Below are 21615 nucleotides of genomic sequence, written 5' to 3' on the forward strand. Positions count from 1 at the left end.
TATATATATATATATATATTTATCATTACAAACAGTAGTGTGAAAAACACATCAGCTGGATTTTTACTAAACATTAATATATGAATCCCAAGGAATTACAATTAGGTTTGTGCAGGCAACAAAGAAGGCACTAAAAAAATGATGTGGATAAACACCCTAACTAACACACAGGAACTTGAGATAGTAGCACCAAGACTCTGTAAATCAAGATCCAAAACAGACGTGTGCTCAGCCAGCTCCAGAAAAGCTCCTTCAAAAGACTGGCATATCAATTCTTATAGACCACTAAAATTTCAAATCTCCCCTTGCCAAAAATTTATAAAAACCAAAAACAAAATTTTCACCGGAAAGATGCTTCAGTCCTAATGCTTTCAACCTTTAAATCTAAGATGCTCATTTCCTTTTCTCTTCACGACGTCGTCGATGCCCCATTTGAAGTCTGTTTAGCTACATAAATCTGCTTCATCTTTGAAGAAGGAAAGCTCTTTTCAGCACCTAAGGATTGGTTCCTTCCTTGGTATCCCATCCTACGGTGAGGCCACTCAATCCCAGAATTATTCTTCTGAGAAACTCCACCACCCCTTTGATAATTATACCCGGATGAATTATTGTAATGCTGGGTAGACATACTCTTCTGATGGGAAGATTGTGTCTTGAAAGCAGAATTTGTACTCTGGTCGCTGCTGCTGCTGGTCCCACTGCCATTCAGCAGCGCATCTGTCTTGCCAGTGCCTGAGATAGCACTAGCAGAAGGGCACTTAATGACAATGCTCTGTGTTGGAGCACCAGCACTCGTGGAACTCGATGAGTCCACCAACCCAAGTTCATCAGGCAACTGGGTGACGGTTGCATCAGTAGCTGTTGGGAAGTTCTGATTGTCAGAGGTTGTGCTCGTTCGGGGCTCCTGGAATCTGTTACCTAATGATTGATCAACAGCTGGGCCATGATTAAACTGAGAAGACAGTGCACCTTCTGCCTTCTGCTGCAATGGCATTGACGCAGGAACCGATTGAAGAGGTGATGCAGGGACATGCGACCATCGAGCTTGGACCGACATGTCAGCAGAGGACTGGACACAACAATTTTAATCAAACCACTAGGGTCAGTATAGGCTATTCCATAAACATCAATGTCACATCTTATAAAAAAATTAATATTGCCAGCCTCTGAAGAATTTCATTCAACAAACCCTCAAACCAAACCTCTAAAACAATTTTAATAACCCACCAAGCAAAGAAAACTAATTTCTATTTCAAAAGAGCAAAAAACAAGGGGGATCAGAAAGCACATAAAATGGCTTCATTCAACAGGAATTTTGCACATGCGCTCACTGCGGAATATGCATATTCCTACTACATCAGCATCTTCCACATCTCAATGATCAAGCACACAACCATTTCCCTTTCTAAGAAAAAGTAATTACCATTTTGGCAGCTAGAATAATTTTTCAGACGACAAATCTATAATTTTTACCTGGAAAGGAGAAACATCAAACATGGCCAAAGGAGATGCCATAGGCAAGAGAGGTGACCCAGGAGCAAGGTGTTGGATAGGAGTAGGCATGTTAGTGGGATTGCGTTGTGCAGAAACCATGTTCAAACCATTCATGTCCCCTTCACTGACACCCATGGGAGAAGATGCAGGGTTATGCTTCCAATCAGGTTGCTTCCCAGATGGGATGTAGGTGGTACCCATAAAACTCAAACCAACTTGTCCAAACTGTCCAACTGGCGCAAAATGATTATACACAACCATGTGTGGTGGACCTTGAACTCCAGGGATGCTTCCAGGAGGACTGATAAAAGGGCCAGTGAAACCTGCTGGAGGACCATAGAATGAATCTACACCAGAATGATGTTGCCAGGTTCCAAGTGGACCTGAAACTGATGTATTGCTCTTCTGGGCCTGTGTTTGGTTAGATGCTGACTCGTCATGTGGCCCAAAAGCAAAGATGGGTCCTCCCAACATTGGATTCATCTCATAGAAAGGGAAATGGGAAGTCGGACCTCCAGGAACATGAGAAAGCATCTGGCTAGAAGAATTCTGCGGACTTGGTAACGCTGGCCACAAAGATATCGGTGGTGTCTCAACAGAAAGATCAGCAGGAAGAGCAACACTTAGGGACTCTTCAGCTCTTGATTGACTGGATGATTGTTGATCACCAGATACACCTGCCAAAGATAGAATATGGTTAAGAATAACATCATCTTAAAAATCCTTATAGGATTCAGAAGTGTAACCCTACAAAAGTTGCAGAGAAAAATAGCCACCTGCTGTAATACCATCAATATCTGTTACACCAAAGTTTTTGGAATCTGCAGCAGAGACAGGACCTGTACCCAGCCCATTTGCAACAATCTCATCACTGCTTATGGCAGCAACAGCAATAGCTGAAGCAGCTGCTTCAGCTTCAGCTTCACAATCGACTAAATGAGCACACGATTCATCAGAGTGTTTTTCTTTTTCAAAGAAAAGAGAGCAATCACTTTCAGCTGCAGAAAGATTGTGAGAAATTTGAATGTCAGACCGACATGGACCCGGAGGGCCAATCCCATGGGAAACAGCACGGCTGCTAGAAGGAAGTATTGTAGGAGATGTAACAGCACCTGAAGATAACAGGAACGAAATACTTCAGATAATGTAACTAACAATCTTAAGAATACAAATGATTTTGCAGGAGATATGTTCCCACCGAATTGAATTTTCTCTCCTGCAAGCAATGAATTGATCGGGCTCGCAGTGGAGGAAAATGACTTGTCCTTAGTCAAGATGGAAGATGCTGGCAAGCTTGACTCGCTAACTGATTTAGAAGGATCTCCAACAGAAGAATGTGAATCAAACTGTGCAGGCTTCATAGCCTCGTCAAGTTGAGTTTGAGTCAAGGCCATAACCTACCAGATAAAGTGAATCAGTTTATCATTGTCCAAAGATCTATTGAACATATGAGACAACAATATAAAAGGGACAGAACATTATTTGGGATACAACTAGATCAATGAGCCTGAAACTGCATCATGCAACTAATAACTTACCAAACAAAATCTCAAAACAATTTAACAAAACAAAAAATTGATCAGATTGCTTGATCTACTGAATCCTTCTATCATTTCTACAGCTTATTCGGAAGAGGATGTAAAATAGCAGATAGAGGCAGCCAATATCTCGAAATCAGCCTACTAAAAGTTTGAAGAAAAAGGGTTACAGTTTAGGGTTTAGGATTAGCTAACAAATGTTACTAAACCAATAATAAGAAGCTTAATGCCAGAAGATTGCCCCATTATTCATAACTTCAAACCACAGAAACAACTTCTTAGAAATCAACAAAAGCTATGCACATTTGACACCATGAAGCCTAGTAAACAGAAAGCATATATTTAAAGCAACTCACTAGATGTGCATAGAAATGTGAGAAGGGGTCTGGGGGCTGGAGGGTGAGGGAAAATGTTGACTTACCTCACTTTACCTATTTCAGTCTAGAGTTGATAAGGAAAAGGAGAAATGGAAAATGAACAGGGAGGGCAAAAATTCTCCAAAGTATTACCAAAACTTTCATTTTGATGCAGTCAAGATTTGGGGTTATTACTATTTAGTCCCTACGTTTGATCAAATACACTAATAAGGACCTCAATTTTCAAAATTACACCATCAAGTTATTCAATTGTCAATTTGTTATATTAATTGGTCCAACTGTTAGTTTTTTCATCAAGTGACTGTGAAATGCCAAAAATGTCGCCAATAATAAGAGGAAGATGAATAGTGTTGAGTAAGGGAAAATAATAAAATAATTAAAAAACAGAGTAAAATATGAATTTGGAGAAACCCAAAGCTTAAAGTTCTATAGTGGAAGGATGTTTTTGTAACTTCAAATATTTTTATTCGACTTACTTAATGTTTTACTAAAATAAGATTGACTAGCAGAAAATTATAAAATTTTTAATGGAAGTACGTTATAGTGTAACAGGTACATAATGCAAGGACTAGATAATGCAATTTAGAAACCAAGATCCTTACTAGTATATTTGACCAAACCCTACGGACCACATAGTAATTACCCCTCAAGATTTTGAAGGAAAACCTCAAAATACAACATCTTAAAAAGATAACACCTCCTAACTAAAATTTGCATTTCCTCTCTACATGAAAACAGCCCATCCCCTTCCCTTCTCTTTTTCCCTTTTACTACTTCATACTCAGTTCCCCTCATCAAAGTTGAGCCAACAGAATGTGAGAAATGAGTATGAAGACTTGCACATGTATGCACAAATAGTCGTGCTTACATCCCTAACCCTGAGCAAGATTACAAATAGATGAAAAATCAATTCTCATTTAAGCAAACATCAAATAGCAAATGAAGATTCTGCAGCAAAATTAGAATACGGAAAAGTCAAGCAGCAACAAGGATTAGACCATCACAATTCCCAAAGAACACATCATGGATGAAACTGTAACACACTTCAACAAACAGACACCAACAATAGCAACAGCAAAGGAGGGGGAAGGAGAGGCATAACAACAAGAAATCACCAAAACTCCAATCACGCTTTCTTCCTTTGCTGCAAAATCTAATCAGCTTCATATTGACACGAAATAAAATGGAAAGAACAAAGCACAAGACGAACATCAAATATACCAGTTATAGCATTTAGCAAGAACATCTGCATACCTGTTGATTAATACGTGAATTACCCCAAGAGCCCAAAGATGCTTGGGCATTATCCAGAACCTTATTCTTGGTCTCAAACATTAAGCCAGTAGCAAGGTTCTTTCCTCCACCAGATACAACTGTTAAGGAGCCTGTTTGGAAGGACCTGCAAGATAAAAATATAAGATTAACACATATGTGCATACAATTTGGATTTCTAGACTTGTTTGAGAAATGTTTTTACTTGATTTGGGCATCATTTTTCACGGCAGGAGTCCCAATTGGAGGGAGTGGTTGGGAAACTATAGGTGCATTAAATCCTGCAGACACTTCAACATTTGCTAAGCCATGTCCATCATTGCCAACAAAATCAGAGCGGGCACTGTTTAATGCTTCTGCACCAACTGATACAGAAATTTTATTTGAGGTACCCGATGCAACAGTACTTTGTGAGGTAGAACGAAGTTTTCGTGGCATCTAGCATCAACATGAAGTAATTAAGACTAGTATTATTTACTACAAACAAAAGGGACAGCTAATTCAAAGAGCAAGTGTAATAGAACCTTTGAAACTTGAGACTTTGCTTTGATTTCTTTCTCTCTCTGTTCACGTCGATCATTCAGCATTTGCCTCTTTGATCTGACCTCAATAAAATCATCATCATCACTAGGAGCTTCAATGCCAGGCTGCTCAAAAACACGGACAATTCCACTTTGCAAAGGAGCATCAACATCCTCTCCGGAGCGTGAAATGCTCTGATTCTTTCTCAAAGATTCATTTCCAGCTCCCTTTTCAGCCTTACCTCCTGAATCTACCTCCCGTGAACCAACTGGCCTTGAGTTCAACATTTCTGATTCAAATGTCTGTTTTGGTTGTCTACTGGACAAAACCACCCTCCTCGAAGCACTTGTTGCTCGAGCACCCCTACCAATGTTATTAGACTTATCATCCGTCCCATATGGACTAGATGAAATAAGCCCAGTAGATTGCCTCTTATCAGCATTTTCCCGAACCCGAAATTCAGTTCGTTGGCGTCTGGGTCTCTGAAATCCACTAGAATCTAGGCGAGAACTTTCAGAAGCCTGAAATGTTGGTTTTGATCCAGAATTTTTTACTGCAAAGATATATCTTTTCCCTCTCCCTCCTGATGTTAGGCCCCGACCTTTTGAGATGCCTATATCTTTTTCTTTAGAAACTGACTGAGATGATATTGCCCCAGCTTGAGGCTGGCCTTCCAATTCTTTAGAGGGTGAGGCTTTGAAATTTTTCACAAATGAACCTTCTGCTGGGAAACCTGATTCAGGCCTAGTTTTGCTCTCATTACTGTGAGAAAGATCTCCTCGGTTCTGCTGCAGTTTTACAGTTTTATCAGCTCTTTCTCTTGGTGGCAAACTTCCCTCTTTTGAAGCTAGACCATGAGATACATCTAAGTTTCTGGGAAGAAGGCCTGGTTGGCTGTCCATTGAAAGAGACAATAAATCACTTTTCATCAGATTCTGAACAGTGGTTTCTTGACCAGGTTGAATAGACACAGAACCACCCACATTCTGATTCAAAGGAAAATTAGTTGGAACATGAGGCTGAACAAAGGACACTGATTGTGGAGCCAACGGCAATACCCCCTGTGAAATAGGAGAAGTATAACTTAGCTGACCAAATTGGAAGAGAGGAGGTTGTGATGGGTGCATGTGAGTGAGGGATGGGCCAACTGGTGCATGAAGATGAAGTGGCATCTGTATGGAACCAATCTGTATGGCTGGAACTGGTGATGGTATCAGAGTAGGACCAGAGAACAGCCCAAACTGAAGCTTAACAGGTACCTCAGGCTGACCGAGAATAGAAGGATCACTGGACCTGACAGTCTGTCCTAATGAAGATGGGACTTGGGGCTGAGTGGAGAGGCCAGAACTACTAGACACATCCACACAATCCACAAGTTCAGAAGATGTGTGAGGAGAATTTTTAGGTTGAATTACCAAATCTTGCATTGCCTTCTCAGTTTCCTGGAAGATTCTGGAAGAATTATCAACAGTAGAACCCTCCACAGGTTGATGAATTTGTCCATCACTGCCCATCCCCTCAAAAGAGCCTTGTTCTTCTGCAGAAATTTGTTGAATCACAAATTTGGTTTCTTCATTCCTTGAGCTTCTTTCAAACTCATCATTTGGCATCCCAACCTCAACCCCCTCATTGAAGCCAAGGACCAAGTTATCTATCATGTCAGGTGAACCTTTCTCTTCTACCAGGTTACCATTCTCATCTTCTCCATCATGCACTTCATCTTCTTCATCATATCCATCTTCATCCTCATCATATTCTTCTTGCTCCTGCAACTGTTGATCATTCTCAATAGTCCATTCTTCATCATCACCAGTAGAGATAACACTTGACCCACTCATCAAATTCTCTTGCTCAGCTTCAGTAGGTAAGGTTGCAGATTCATTCCCTTGCTCCAACAAGGTAATGTCTTTGCCTTCACCACCTGATAAAGCTGGAGAATCTCCAGATTCATCCAAGTCATCGTGAGAGAGATGGACCGGAGAATCAGGAGGGCTTGAAACAGAGAGCGAGGACTGTGAATCACATCTTGCTGTATTCCTATCCATTTTGTGTGCTTCATTCTCAGCATGCTCTTGCTGGGTATCAATTCCTTCAGCATGTCCAATGTTCTCCTGGTGGCTGCTATCATACATTGTCTGCACAGAAGATTCATTTCTCATGACATGATTATACTGCATCTCATTTTCTGGAAATTTTGAGGCACCAGGATGGTCATTCTCAACTCTGTAGGGATTTCTGAGCATCGAATTCATAGATGGAGGGGGTAGAACACGAGGCTGCCTCATGGAGTATCTTGACCTCCCAAAGGAATAAAGCCCATCTGCCCCTGGATTTTGATACATTCTTTCAGGGTATGGAGGATAAGGACTGCCACGAGAATGACCATGTCCCCATCCAGCATCACCAAACCTGTCAGTAAGGTTATCATGAAATTCAGATTCAATATCTGTATTTCTACCATAATGATCTCCATCTCCTGAAATGCTCCACCTCTGACCCTTAATTTGACTAAAATCATCCATATGAGTGTCAGTAACCCCTCCTTTATGATAAGTCCTCGGGAGACCAAGTCCAGGCCCCCCATATAACTCCTTTCTAGGAAAAGTTCTTCCTCCAATAGATATATCCCGCCTGGGACTACGATGACCATTCTCCTGGTCCTGTTGAAGATATGTCGAGTTGTTGCCATTGTCAAATATATCCCTTTTCCATGAATTAACAGCTTTACCTCTGTCCAGAAACGCAGAAGAGCCTTCCCTAGTGAAGTGAGATCTAGAACCCATCTCAAATGGTCTATTCATTCCTGAGGAATCAGAAGATGCTGAAGTTGTGATTCTCTCTACCATCCTTTCACTATCTTCCCAATCACCCACATCTGTCAACTTGGAAACATCCTTTTCTGGTACTAACCCAGACATTTTCTCATCTTTATCACCAGAAGAATTAGTATTACCACAGTTTGCTGCTTCAGCATGCCGCTTTGCAATTCGCTCCTCCAATTCCAAAAGCTTCTGCTTAGCAGCCTGCTTCCTCCTCTCCTCCTCCAAAAGAATTCTGCGTTTCTCATCCTCTCTAGCTATCCTTTGTTCTTCAGCTCTCCGCATGGATTCCAGTCTCTCCTGTTCAGCTCTATGCATAGCTTCCAGTCTCTCTTCTTCCAACCTTCTCTGTTGCTCTTCTTGTTCCCTAGCCAGCCGCATTCTCTCCTCTTCTTCTCTCCGAGCCAGCTCCATAGCTCTTTCATGCTCTTCAATTATCCGTTGTCTCTCTTGTTCCTGCATCTTCTGAACTCTCTCAAGTTCAGCTTCAAAAGATTCCCGAACAGGGTCGTGGAAATCTATCTGTTTAAGCACATCTTTCTTCTTCTTAACCAGCCCAACAAGTCCTCCAGTAAAGGGATCCCGCCCATCAAAACCAGTAGCCCCAAAGTCCTTAATGAAAGGGTCCTCTAAATAGGGCTTTTCACTCTTTGAGAATGGGCGTTTCTCCCTACCAAAATTCAGTATGGGATCATTAATTGGAAGCCCTTTACCACCCAAAGAAAATGATGACTTGGAAGCTGCATTATGCTGGTTTGTGTCAACTCTGAACCTGTTGTTATGTTCACTTCCATAACGCTCTCGACCACTCCATTCAGACCCTCTACTGCCAAAAGAATCCATCTTGTTGTTCCAAGGTTGCCTTCCTCCCTGTCCATACCCCAATTCCCTCCTTCCAGCATCATCCTGAGCATTGTCTCGGAAAGGTGATGGAATGTACTTATTCTCCTTTGTTGCTTCCCTGTTCAGACTAGATGGTCTTGCGCCAATACCATTTTTTTCATTCCCAGCCTCTTGGACACCAAATCCATCTCTTGAAAGAGGAGAAGAAGCTCTCCATGAGTTTCCTTCCCGTCCCTCCCTACTAGACACTCTTGCATCTTTCCCATAAGTATCCACTTTGGTGACTTCACTGGAAGAAATCTTTCCAGTTTCATTGTCACGCTGTCCCCTCCTATCAAAGAAATTATGTGCGGGTTTCTGTGGCAATATACTGGGCCTTGGGAAATCAAAATCCATATCCCAGTAAGCTTCACTCTTGGAAAACCCATGATCCCTCCCCCTATTTGTCAAACCATGCCCCGTGTCACGCTCATCATCTGCCCAATCTGACCTGGGATTCAATCGAACTAACGGCAATGGTCCTGGAAAAAGGTCGTCCTGCTTTCGATCTTTCTCAGGCATTACAGAACCACCAAAACCACGGGTTTCACCACCATAGTGTTGTAATCCATTGCCAATATTATTCCTCAACTGTGATTGTGGACGCATATCAACAAGTGTGCTGAACTGGGAACCATTTCTCTGCTCATTAGCCAGCTCATCACCCAATACTTGCTTCTGTTTCTGATTCATACCATCCTTCTGCTTCTTTTCAGGCCCAGAAGTTGGCAAAGCGGCCTGCAATGAAGGGAAATCTTCGCCCCTCAAAACCATAGCTTTCTCTGCAACCGAATAACCCCGAGAAGGAACAGAAACTGCAGACACCACTGACCGAGCCGAAGGGGGTGTATATACATTACTACCGCTGCTGACCCCATTGACAACACCAGGCAATCCCTGATCAACACCGTGAATATTATTGCTATTACTATCATCAAGTGTATGGTCACCATTAACACCAAAACCTTCTTTCTCCTGTATGGCAATTGTGCCAGGCTTGGTCCAACCCATACCTGAAGAACTAGGGCGAGGCCCACTTCCCATACCTCCTCCAGCAGGCCCTCCACCTGATCCCAATGAATCAAACTTCTCATGCTCTTTCCGCAGTGATGGCAAATTCAAGGGGGGTGGAACAGAAAGCTTCGGCCCAGCAGCCTTCTGTGAGCTACGGGGCCGCGAAAGCACCACCATCCCTCCACCACCTCCCCCAGGGCGGGTGCGGTTTGAACCATAGGAGCTTGAATGATGCTGATTATTATGATGATGCTGGTGATACTGATGCTGGCCATAGGATTTATTGAGATTCACAGATACAAACTTGTTCCCGACTCCGGGATTGGCCATCTCAGGGTCCCACCCAGAATATCAACCCGTTTGCAGGCCTCGGATCCCCGCCAACGCATCAAATAAATAGAACAACCCCTGACCCTAAGATTTTTTTTTTTCTCCAACAAAAAACTATTCCTCTCTCTATAGTAACAGATCTAACCGTAAACGAAGATCAGGCGATCAAACCCTAGATAGCGGAAACTCCCTCTAACCCTGATCAAGCCAAAAATAAAATCAAACAAATATGAATAATCTAAAATAATAATTTAAACTATTGTATATAATTTAGCTTTCATTAAAAAAATGTCTTTCTGTTGTTTCTTCAGTTTTAGTTCTCCGGTGTGGAGAGATCAAAATGAACTGGAAGAAAGGAGGCATATGATGTGTAGCTTACCTCTGGGGGCGTAGGATAGAGACGGCGATGATAACGTGCGCCGCGGAGAAAGGAGTACGAGATGAACGTCACAGAGAAGCCCTACTGAAACCACAGAGAGAGAGAGAGAGAGAGAGCAAACGAGAGAGGGGAGCTAGAGCACGAGAGCAAAATAAGGGATGGTTTTTTCTTTTTCTTGTTTTGCTCCCCTCTACTTTATGCTATTTGTAATTGTCTCCTACTTATTCCTTGTCTTTTTATGTATTCGCCGACTTAAAATGAGAAAATTTTCACTTATACCCTTCCCTGGTCCTTGGTTCGTTTTATCGTACCTGTCCGGGCTCTTTTCTTAAGTTTACGTGGGCGTTGGACTAGGACCACAAGCACAACTACTGTTTACTCCCAGTTCTCGTCCTGTTTATTTGTTACCCAACCTTAATGCGAAGAAACAAAATTACAATTTAATATCAATATATATATAGCAAAATTAATTGTTATTTTGAAAACATATGACTGAAGAAAAATTAAAATTGATTGTAATGATAAAATATTATTAAATTCTTATATGCTTGACTTAATAATTATATTTATGCTTATTTTTTACAAAACAAAAAAAAAATGCCAATACATAATGAAAACTAATTTTAGTTTATTTTCTGACAACATATTTTGCCATATGTGCTTATTATACAAGTTAATTGTTCCGCATTTTTTTATGCTTGTTTTTAAATTTGACAAAATGCTACATTTCAACTTTTCAAGGTTAAAAGAGAAGTGATTTTGATATAAACTAAATCATATAAAAGTGGTATGCCTTAATCTTAATTCAAATCATTCATAATAAAAGAACGCACCGTTCATATTACTTAATTATCGAAAAATTAATTCAAAACAATTTATCCTTTAATTTTTAATGCATTTAATCTTATTACAGCACATTTTATTACATGACCATAATGTAATATAATCAAATGAATTTGATTTATTATTTCTTAAAATACCTTCGCTCGTTGAGGTAATTGTTCTTAAAAAAAAAAACAAAATGAAAGAAAGAAAGAAAAATTAAGGTTAGCAATTGATTATCCTCAATCATAAATATTATCAAAAACAGTTTTTGAGAATCATAACTAGTTTAATCGAGAACTAGACAATAAATTCATACGAATTGAATATTTAAGATGAAAGTTAAAAAAAAAAAAAAAAACAGTACAATAATTTAGAACACGTGAAAAAGCAAAGTAGGTCAAAAACTATGAGACAGAGGAGTAACTTCAACTGTCCATTTTTCCAAGATGTGATATTTTTTAGATGTTTTTTCTTCTAATAAAATCTTAAACGAATCAAGTTCAGCTGAAACGACGCCGCTCAAATAAAATAAATGAACCTCAAAATCACATGGCAGCTTGGTGCGGTTATTATCGGGCTTAGTTCATGCTCGAGAGAGCTGGTACGAATGGACGCAATTGAAGCCGCTTCTCCTCTGCCACAATCCCCTTCCCATTTCAGGCGCCTCCCTTTTCTTTTTTCTTTTAATTATTTAAATTTCTTCATTTGTACTTTCTCTTCTCTTCAATAAAAAATGTCATTAGTATTTTTTCCGGTTGCAGTCAACAACGCCACTTCTATGTCGCCGTTGACAGACTGCAGTTCAAAATGGTTCATTCTATATCTTTCCCTCTCCAATTTTTCAATTCGGATGGTTCAAACAAGTTTCTCCCGTTCTTTTTTTACTATTTTTATATATAATTTGTTTAATCTCAAAAGACCTTCCGTTGACTGCTCTTAAATTTGCAGGAGACATTGGTGGACTTGTTGGGCGTAGCGGGACGCCGCTCTGGGCTGCCGATGGTGTTATGCTGCAGCTCTCGGGACGAGCTCGACGCTGTCTGCTCAGCCGTCTCTAGCCTCCCTTACATTTCTCTCGCTTCTCTGGTAAAATTATTTTTTCCGTATATCCACCTCTGCTTTAGGGTTTATTTGATTTTAGAGTTCAGTGTTAATATATTACCTGAATCATTATTCGATAGTTGCGTCAATTGTTTGGTTTCATGAATTAAGTGCTTCGAGTGTCGTTTTTTTCTTTTCTCCTTTATAATGTGCCCAATTGATTTGCTGATTGTATACTCATATTGTTGGAAGTTTGAGAGATCCGTTTAAGATGGATAACCTTTTCTGTAAGTGCAAGATGGATAACCTTTTCTGTAAGTGCAAGAATTCACTGATTTCTTAGTTAAACAACTGTTCTAGCAATGAATCTGGGTTGTTTCTTCTGTGTCTTGCTTCTTCCTATTAGTCACCTTTTGCCTATATTGCGTATGAATTAGCAACTCTCAGGTCTTATGTTTGGATTTTTTGATAAAACAGTATGATTATGCGTTTGGTTTATGTATGTGGCTGTGCCTCTACTGGCAGTTTCTTTTTTTTTTTTTTTTTTTTTTTTGAAAGACTTTTTAGGTGGACCCGTTCTTCCATCCAATTAGAGTGCTAATCCAGCGTTGAATAATTTGCTTTCTTGAATAAAACCTGTGTTGGTAGGTTAGTATTCATATATTTTAGCACCTTGAATTTGAACACTATAGTATTTGAAGTATGTTTTCGGTCATTGTTCTTGAGGTAATTATTTTGGATATCTTGTGGAATTAATGTTTTGAAATATTGAATCTAGGGGTTTTATATTATTTGCTCGTACATAAATGTTTGATAATACAACTTCCAAATATTTTGCTCAGTACAGTGATCTAGCTGAATCAGAACGTACCTTAGTTTTGGACAAATTTAGACAAGCAATGTTGAGATGGAACCAGAATCTCGCTCCTCAGTCAGCAGATGGTAGTGAAATTGGAAAAGATGAGGAAAAATCTCACATGATAGTCGTAACGGATACATGCCTTCCACTTCTTGCTTGTGGGGAGTCACCAATTTCAGCTCGTATTCTGATTAATTACGAGTTACCAATGAAGAAGGTGACCTTAATATATTCTGCCATTAGTTAGATTATCTACATGTATTTCTGTGTTTTTCAAAACAGCAATGTTTAACTGGTTTATTTTCTGAACTCCACTTTCTCTTTCCCTGAACACTTCATCAAGTGCTTGCCAGGTTATATTGGTTAAAGTTTTGGGCCAACTTGATGTTGCTTTGTACATTCTTCTGTAATCGAGCCTGAAGTTCTAGAAATTGCAGTAATTCTTATGAAGTATTTGCAATTATATAGTGTGCTTGCTGCTTCCTCGTTTCTTGTGATTTTCATATTCCAGCCTTGGGCTTTGATTCATATGTTTGGCACTTCAGCTTCAGTTGATATCTGATTATCTTCTTGATTTGACAAGATCATAATGAATTCATTTTTCACTTTTCTTTTGGCATGTTGTCCACTTTCCAAGAAGTCTTTTCATGTCCATCTTGTAACTATCTAAGAGTAGTTCTATCTACAATCAATCATCTCTTAAAAGAAATATGTCTGTCTGTCTGATTGAATGCAATATGCATGCCAATTTACAATCTCTAAGAATTCTAAGTACTTGAAGAGATCTATCATACTTAGCCCAACCTTTTGTGAAGGGTTGGTTCACTAATACTCGGTTCAGCCCAACTTTTTGACAAAAAGATCACAACAATCATGGGCCAAAGGGCTTCCCTTATCTGATACGCTTAACAGGGAGATGCTCTAAATACTTGCTGGTCAATCACTGATTGATTTGGTTCCCATGGAAGTGGCTCAAAGCAATTCCAGTTCCTATTTGTCTGTTCCATGCATGCCTTTGCTAATGCTCCATCGAAGATGGTGATGTTAGCTACAAACCACATTCAGTTTCGTTTGAGGCTTTTGTTTTCTGCAACTTTTTTATTTCATTACATGAGTGTATGTACTTTTTTCCTTGATACTAATAACTGAGGAATTCAATTTAGAGATTTTTGTCAATTTTTTGGCCTGCTTGCAGGAAACATATGCGAGACGCATGGCTAGTTGTTTGGCAGCAGGTTGATCTCTTAATAACATATATACACACACGTGCACACATGCACACACGCGCTCTCAAACACACATTACACATGTACTAGTAGTATCGGTTTTTTAATTCATAATAAGTTAATAACTCTATGCAAACTTTTTCAGATGGGATTGTAGTCAATATGGTTGTTGGGGGAGAAGTGGTGACTCTTAAAAGTGTCGAAGAGAGCAGCGGCCTTGTCATAGCTGAAATGCCTATTAACGTATGTTACTTCTTTCTTGTTCCCTACTTATTGGTTGCATATTACCAAGGCAACATAGCATTTAACTTATTCTAAGGGTCCAAATAATTATGCGCGTAGGCTAGGAGTTAGCGTAATTATTTTTTAATAAAAAAATAAAAAGAAAAAGAAACAGCTAGCATGATGATAGACAGATATTTCATTTGATCTGTTTGTTAGCTTTTTATATTTATGGTTGTTACTTTCTTTGTTGTCATCATTATTGGTATTATTATTTAAAGCATTTTTGGGTAGCTTCAGGATATCTTTTCCTTTTTCTTTCTGAATGGTGACCTTTTGTATGCATTTACTCTGGATATATGATAACATAAATATCCTTACATTGCAGATTTCTGAGATCTTGTGAAGATGATTTATTATCTGCAATGTCCACAAAAAGCAAAATGACACTTGACTTCTTGTAATCTTTCCAACTCTTGAAGTCCTCATGTATGATTCGGATAATCTGTGAGTAGTTGCAACAATATTGACATTTTTATCCACCTTAGTTTGCATGTTCCATATAAACTGTATGATCTGTACGGTAATTGAAGAGGGTGAAAATGAAAATTTGGTTGTTAGCAACAACTTAGTTACCATATCAGCTTTGAGTTTAGTTACAAAATAGGTTTTGTCTGATTTAAGAAGATTCCTTTATAGGTGGTGCTAATTAGGAGACTACTTCATTTCTTGCAGGTCAAATGCAATGGAGTTATCCTTTGCTTGATCTTTTTTTCTTTTTCCCATAAAGAAATTCAACCATAGAACAAGTTTATTAGAACAAAAGTGTAAGATAATAATAGTCAAAGTAACAAGTTTACTGCCCTTGGCTCCATTATCAATTTGGAAACTACTTCCTTGGATAACTAGTAGGTAACCCATATATGATTTCAAGGATTATTCAATAGTTAAAACCCTTTTGAAGGAGGCTTTTAACTAGTAGCAACAGGATTTGTGTTTGTGTTATTTTTTGTGTAGAATTTTATGTTTGAAATTTAACAAAGAACATAATTCTCTGCTGGAATTTAAAGCTATAATCATTTTGGCAAAAGTGACGCCATCTTTGCCGATTCTGTTCTGTTGGTTGAAATTCCTGTCTATATCAGAATGCCAGAATCGGCGAAGTTGATCTGTCCCACTAACACGTTTTTGTGTATTGTTACGTTTAATGTTTAGCTTAGAGGAGCACAGCTCCTTCATAGCATAGGTCCAGCTCAATAAAATGTTCAGCTCTAGTTGGTAAGTTTTGCTTTTAAGACCTAACTAATGGTCCCCTTACTGAAGCTCAAGTACATAAATTTGAGGTTTGGACGTTAAAAAAAAACACAGTTAATCAGAGAATGTGATCTCTGCTGCATAATACCTTTCGAGACCAGACAATATTTTGCGTAATTAAAGAACAGATTGTATTTTACGTAATTAATAAAATTCGACAAATAAACAAGACTAGCAGTAAGCAAATGCTTTTATGTTGGGAAATAAGGTGAGAAAACTAGTAAACTTTGAGAAATCGAAAATAATAATACTAATAATAATAATAATCACTTATCGAGACGAGTAGTGGGTCAGTTCCATTTAGTAGAAGTTTCAGGTGGAGCATCTAATCACGTGAAATCTTCTCATACAATGCCAGCCCATTTTGAGGATTAAGCCCTTCTAAGTTTAATTAATTGAGAAAAACTTACTCCATTAATGGAGTATTTTATTAGAGGAAGGCCATGTCTAATAGAAGGGAAGAAAGGAGACAGAATTGACTGTTGTTGTCGTCTACATTTTGTATTTTGTATTTTCTGTTTATTATATACTACTACATAAATTAAATATCTTACGTCCTTGCCTCATCCCTGTATCTTCTATTACGAAAGAAATTATATAAAAAGAGATCATTTTGTGTATGGTGGCATGCCGTGGTCCCTCGGATATTACTCAAGAGAGAGGCCATTGGCTCTTAGGCTACATAATTAATTAAGGAATGTGTAGTTAGTGGAATCCTTATCCAATCTCTAACTTCTAGACTCTAATTGATTATGACCCCACCCACAGGAATCATTGCATAGTGAGATAATTTAATAATAATAATTATTATTATAATGACGACGACGACGACGACATAAAAAAAAGTAGTTGTTGTCTTAAAAACTTGGAGCTACCTTTAACAAAACGACAGTGGTATTACTTGGATTTTGGTCCAGTTTCTATTCGCACTTGAAAACTCAGTTTCTCTTCTGAAGACTCTTTCTCATTTGTAATCTAGTTACTGTGGTCAAAAATAAAATAGATGGGGCCCTTTTTATCGATTAAGGTGCTCCAAAAGGCAATTTGACAGCCCATTATCTGCCGCTAGCATATCAAAATTAGCTTCGTGACATACCTAAAGCTTGCATTTAAAGCCCTTAATTCTTGTAGAAAATGGCAAAAATACTCCTTGATCAGTCAAAGGCATGCGTGTGCAGCTGGCAAAGTTCTGTTCCAGCAATTTTTAAGAAAAAAAATAAAATAGTTGCTTATTAAAAATCAATTAAAATGATTTTTTAAAATGTGAATTTCAAATAAATAAAACCGCACTCTCAACCGGAAGGTCGTTTTTCGGGTTTTACCTTCAGATACAAAGCACGCAAGAAAGGTGCATGGCTTACCAAAGGCACGTGGCAAAGGAAGCACACACGTGCTAGCCTCATTGATATTACGTTAGTACTTAGCACAGTACTATTAACCGAACCCCTCAAAAACTCAATTGTGGAACCCACCTTAAGGGAGGGACCCACAAGCTAAAAGATTCTTATATTTTAGTAAGAAGAGGGACCGGCCATGAATAGAGAAACAATGGCTGTTTTAAGGCATTACAGTGACCTTTTAGATGATGCATGTGTTGACAGCTTTCCGTGTTAGGCATTTAGAGGAGCTGCCAGCGACTGTAACTTGAGTTTCTCTTATTATTCCTCGTTGCCATAAATTTAAATTTATAGAAAAAAATATTATTGGATTTTTTCTGTCATTTTTTAGTTACTATTAATATTTTCCCACTATTATTTTATTGTTGGATAAAATTATAATCCATTCCTGCTTAAGTTGGGTGGATTTTATTTCTTTTTCTAAAATAAAAAAGGATTTGAAGTTTATTTATTTGTTTTTAGAGTGCCGACGAACTCTTGAAAGAAAAAGACGAACCACCCGCATGGCCACCTCCTTTCCTTATCCTCCCCACACTCGTCCATTCCTCTTCATCACCACCAAACCCTAACTAACCTTGAGTCGTTTATAGAGAGAGAAAGCTAGTAAATAACAAAAACAGAAAGAAAGTAGAATTCTAGAGAGAGACCTACACACTTTATCTCTCTCCCTTTACTTCTCAATGTGCATATATTTATCACATTTCTAATATATATATATATATATATTAGAGATTGAGATTGGAAGAAAAGAATGTTCTTTCAAAACCCAACTCGAATCTTGAATTAATAAAATATATACCTCCTGTTTTTTGTTATTATTATTTTTCTTTCTCTTAGCTAGTTACTATAAGTTTGTACACTTCAAGCTGAATAGAAAAACCTTGATCTTTTATAAAATGAATGATCAAGGAATTTCAGGTTCAGCTTCTGTTCCTCTGTTAAGCCGTTATAATTCTGGAAAATCAAGAAAAGAAAAAAATAAGCAAGATTCTCTTTACTGCCAATACCAATCATGGAGGCCTTCTCTTTCACAGGTTATTTTCAATATGCCACCATCGTTTCTTGTCCTTTCTTTTCTAATAACCTAAAGTTAATTACGTATCCTTTTTTGTTCTTAATTAATCTGTTTTTGTCTCTTTTTCATCATTTTCAGGCTGTTGAAGAAATCAAACAGCTTTATACCATAGCCTTTCCGATGATCATTACAGGACTTCTCATCTATGGCAAGTCTGCAATTTCAATGATCTTCATGGGTAAATTAGGGAAAGAAGTATTAGCAGGAGGCTCTCTTTCCATTGGAATAGCTAACATTTCTGGTTACTCTGTTATCTCTGGTCTTGCTATGGGAATGGAAGCTATTTCCTCTCAAGCTTGTGGAGCCAAGCAATGGCCTCTTATGAGCCAAACTCTTCAACGAACGATAGCAATTCTTACATTATGTTGCATACCCATTTCTCTTTTATGGCTAAACATTGAGCCTCTCCTTATATTCTGTGGTCAAGACCCTTCAATCTCTTCCATTGCTTCTACTTATCTAGCTTTCTCTCTTCCTGATCTAATTCTTCAATCTTTTATCAACCCTCTTAAAATCTACCTAAGAACTCAAAATATAACTCTTCCTCTTATGTTAAGTTCAGCTTTTGCCCTAATTTTACATGTTCCAATAAACCACATACTTGTTTATCACCTTGGCATACAAGGCATAGCTGTTGCAGTAACTATAACAGACTTAAATCTTCTCGTTACTCTTTTGCTTTACCTTTGTTTCTCTGGCATTTGTCGAGAGTCATGGCAAGGTTGGTCTCTTCGTTGTTTCGATGAATGGAAGCCGATTCTTGATTTGGCTATCCCTAGTTGCGTTTCTGTTTGTTTAGAATGGTGGTGGTATGAGCTTATGATAGTGTTTTCGGGACTTTTAACAAACGCTTCTGATGCAGTTGCTACAATGGGAATTTTAATACAAGCGACTTCTCTTCTTTATATTTTCCCTTCAGCGCTGAGTCTAGCTGTTTCAACTCGAGTAGGGAATGAGTTAGGGGCGAACCAGCCTAGCAAAGCAAAAACTTCTTCTGTTGTTGCATTGTCATGTGCTATTTTCATGGGTTTTATTGCGATGCTATTCATGATATCGATGAGGCATGCTTGGGGTCAAATTTTCACTACCGATAATGCCATTTTGTCGTTGACTGCCTCCGCAATGCCGGTGGTAGGGCTTTGTGAGCTAGGGAACTGCCCTCAAACTACCGGCTGTGGGGTATTGAGAGGCAGTGCTAGGCCAACTCTTGGTGCTAATATAAATTTGAGTTCTTTTTATGGTATAGGATTGCCTATTGCTATATTAATGGGCTTTGTGATGGGCTTGGGCTTACTGGGACTTTGGTTGGGCTTGTTGGCTGCTCAAGTTGTTTGTGCTGTTATTATGGTGGTGGTGTTGATGAGGACAGATTGGGAAATGGAAGCAAATAGAGCAAGAGAGTTAACTGGTATTGATTGGGTTGGTGAAGAAGAAGAAGCAGAGGGTAAAACAAAAAACATTGAAGGATTGATTTCAGTCACGCTTGTTGATTAGAAATCAACTTTACGATTCCTCAGTCCTTTTTTTTTTTTTTTTTTTTTTTTTTTTTTTAAGTTTTACATTTTTTAATTTTGTAAGAGAAGTTTTGTACAAGGCATATTTGTGTTTTTTCTGCTTGGTTGAATATTTTACAAAATATTTGTAATTTTTGAAAATTCCTAGTTTTACCTTCATATTTGTTTTTTCACCATTTTCATTATCCTATAATGTTTTCTATTAATTCTATTTTATAATTAATCTTCCCCGCCAACCTACTAATTAATTTGTCAGGATTATTCATAAATCTATTAGATATATTTGTACTTTTTTTTAAATAAGCAAGGAATTTTATTAAGAAGAGATACATAAAAGGCTGCCTTTCCTCTTTCACTCTGATTTCTTGGAATGGAAGATGGAAACCAGGCCAATGACGCAATTCTTTCTTGGAGCTTGTAGGAGGCAAGACAATGACTCCGTGTAGTACTGTTTTCCTTTCCATCGCTAAAAAATCAATTGTCGTTTAGGGCGACATTAAGCTCTCGACTCTCGAGCTGCTGATAATGCCGTACGATGTTCTGTCGTCGAACCACGGCTTAAAATTCAAACGACATTTATCAAGAAAAATAATTGCAGTTTACAAAAATACGTCGTCTACTTGTCTTCACATAACTGCCTAAACATATTAACGACGCACGCGGATATGTCGTCGGACACCGAGTATAATGAGAGTAACAACTGAAGCCCATGTCAAAATGGGCTTATGGGCCAAAAACAAGTTGGGCTACAAGTTTCTCGACCTAGGAAAGACTGCAATGCTACAGTTACTGTAAGCAACGTTCTATCAAAAAAATATTTATCTGTACAAATTATTCATTGGTCGGCTACATCCTTATTGCAATTGCAACCTCACTTTCCGATTCAGTTTTATTTATTATTTTGTTCAAAATAAATTGTGGAGTATATATTTTGATTTTACGGTCAAGTTACATTTTTGGAGCAGTTCATATTCACTTGAACTAGTTTTTTAAGTGATTTAAGAACATATATTCTTGTATTAAATCATTTTATTTAATTATCATACTGCTCACCTTATAAATATCAATAATTGCTAAGGATGATCATATAATATAATTAAAATTGAAAGTTGAATCAAATTAATTTAATTTTAAAATTTAATTATTAGATTCAGTTAAATTTATAATTTTAAGTAATTTTGATTATTGTATCAATTATAAAAATGTTAAATTTATTAAAAAAAATCGATTAAAACTGAATCAATTTGATTAAATTTCAGAACCAACCCACTGCAGAGCCCCAATAACTCCTCTCAGCAATACATGTGCAATTACATTAATTTTGGATGCCCACAAGAGAACACTTTCTTTCTAGAACAAAATTTTTGAGGTTCAAAAATAATCTTCGGTCTATTACTTTAGACATGAGGCTACAAATGAGAAGAAGTGGAGCAACCAAATGCTGGACACGTATAATATATAGAAAAAATAATAATAATTAATAGAAAATGGCAATAAGCGCGTTTAAGGATGAGG

The 21615-nt window shown here is 38.1% G+C and overlaps 3 protein-coding genes across 4 annotated transcripts; 2 read left to right on the plus strand and 1 right to left on the minus strand.

Annotated features, from left to right (window-relative positions):
• Positions 1-38: 38 nt before the first annotated feature.
• Positions 39-10783, minus strand: LOC105639700 (hypothetical protein). The gene is made up of 8 exons (XM_012223833.4): positions 10628-10783; positions 5206-10446; positions 4887-5119; positions 4664-4808; positions 2693-2891; positions 2271-2606; positions 1474-2171; positions 39-1069 (listed from the first exon to the last, which is right to left on the minus strand). The coding sequence occupies exons 2-8, from the start codon at positions 10246-10248 to the stop codon at positions 410-412; spliced, it is 7314 nt and encodes a 2437-aa protein (XP_012079223.1). The 5' UTR covers positions 10249-10446; positions 10628-10783; the 3' UTR covers positions 39-409.
• A 1189-nt stretch (positions 10784-11972) lies between these two features.
• Positions 11973-15891, plus strand: LOC105639698 (initiation factor 4A-like protein). 2 transcript variants are annotated; one of them, XR_001047133.4, is made up of 8 exons: positions 11973-12112; positions 12214-12262; positions 12401-12538; positions 13336-13569; positions 14548-14587; positions 14724-14821; positions 15189-15307; positions 15536-15891. XR_001047133.4 is itself a non-coding variant. In XM_012223832.4 (7 exons), exons 1-7 carry the CDS (start codon positions 11985-11987, stop codon positions 15204-15206), a joined length of 705 nt encoding a protein of 234 aa, XP_012079222.2. In that variant the 5' UTR covers positions 11973-11984; the 3' UTR covers positions 15207-15438. The 2 variants fall into 2 exon arrangements, 1 of the variants encoding a protein (XP_012079222.2); XM_012223832.4 differs by lacking the exon at positions 15536-15891 and having other exon boundaries at positions 15189-15438.
• Positions 15892-18014: 2123 nt separating this feature from the next.
• LOC105639697 (protein DETOXIFICATION 49) lies at positions 18015-20216 on the plus strand. Its single transcript, XM_012223831.4, has 2 exons — positions 18015-18545; positions 18665-20216. The coding sequence occupies exons 1-2, from the start codon at positions 18408-18410 to the stop codon at positions 20078-20080; spliced, it is 1554 nt and encodes a 517-aa protein (XP_012079221.1). The 5' UTR covers positions 18015-18407; the 3' UTR covers positions 20081-20216.
• The last annotated feature ends 1399 nt before the right edge of the window (positions 20217-21615 follow it).

This window comes from Jatropha curcas, chromosome 3 (assembly GCF_041381405.1).
Source record: "Jatropha curcas cultivar XTBG-Jc1 chromosome 3, XTBG_Jcur_1.0, whole genome shotgun sequence".
NCBI lineage: Eukaryota > Viridiplantae > Streptophyta > Magnoliopsida > Malpighiales > Euphorbiaceae > Jatropha > Jatropha curcas.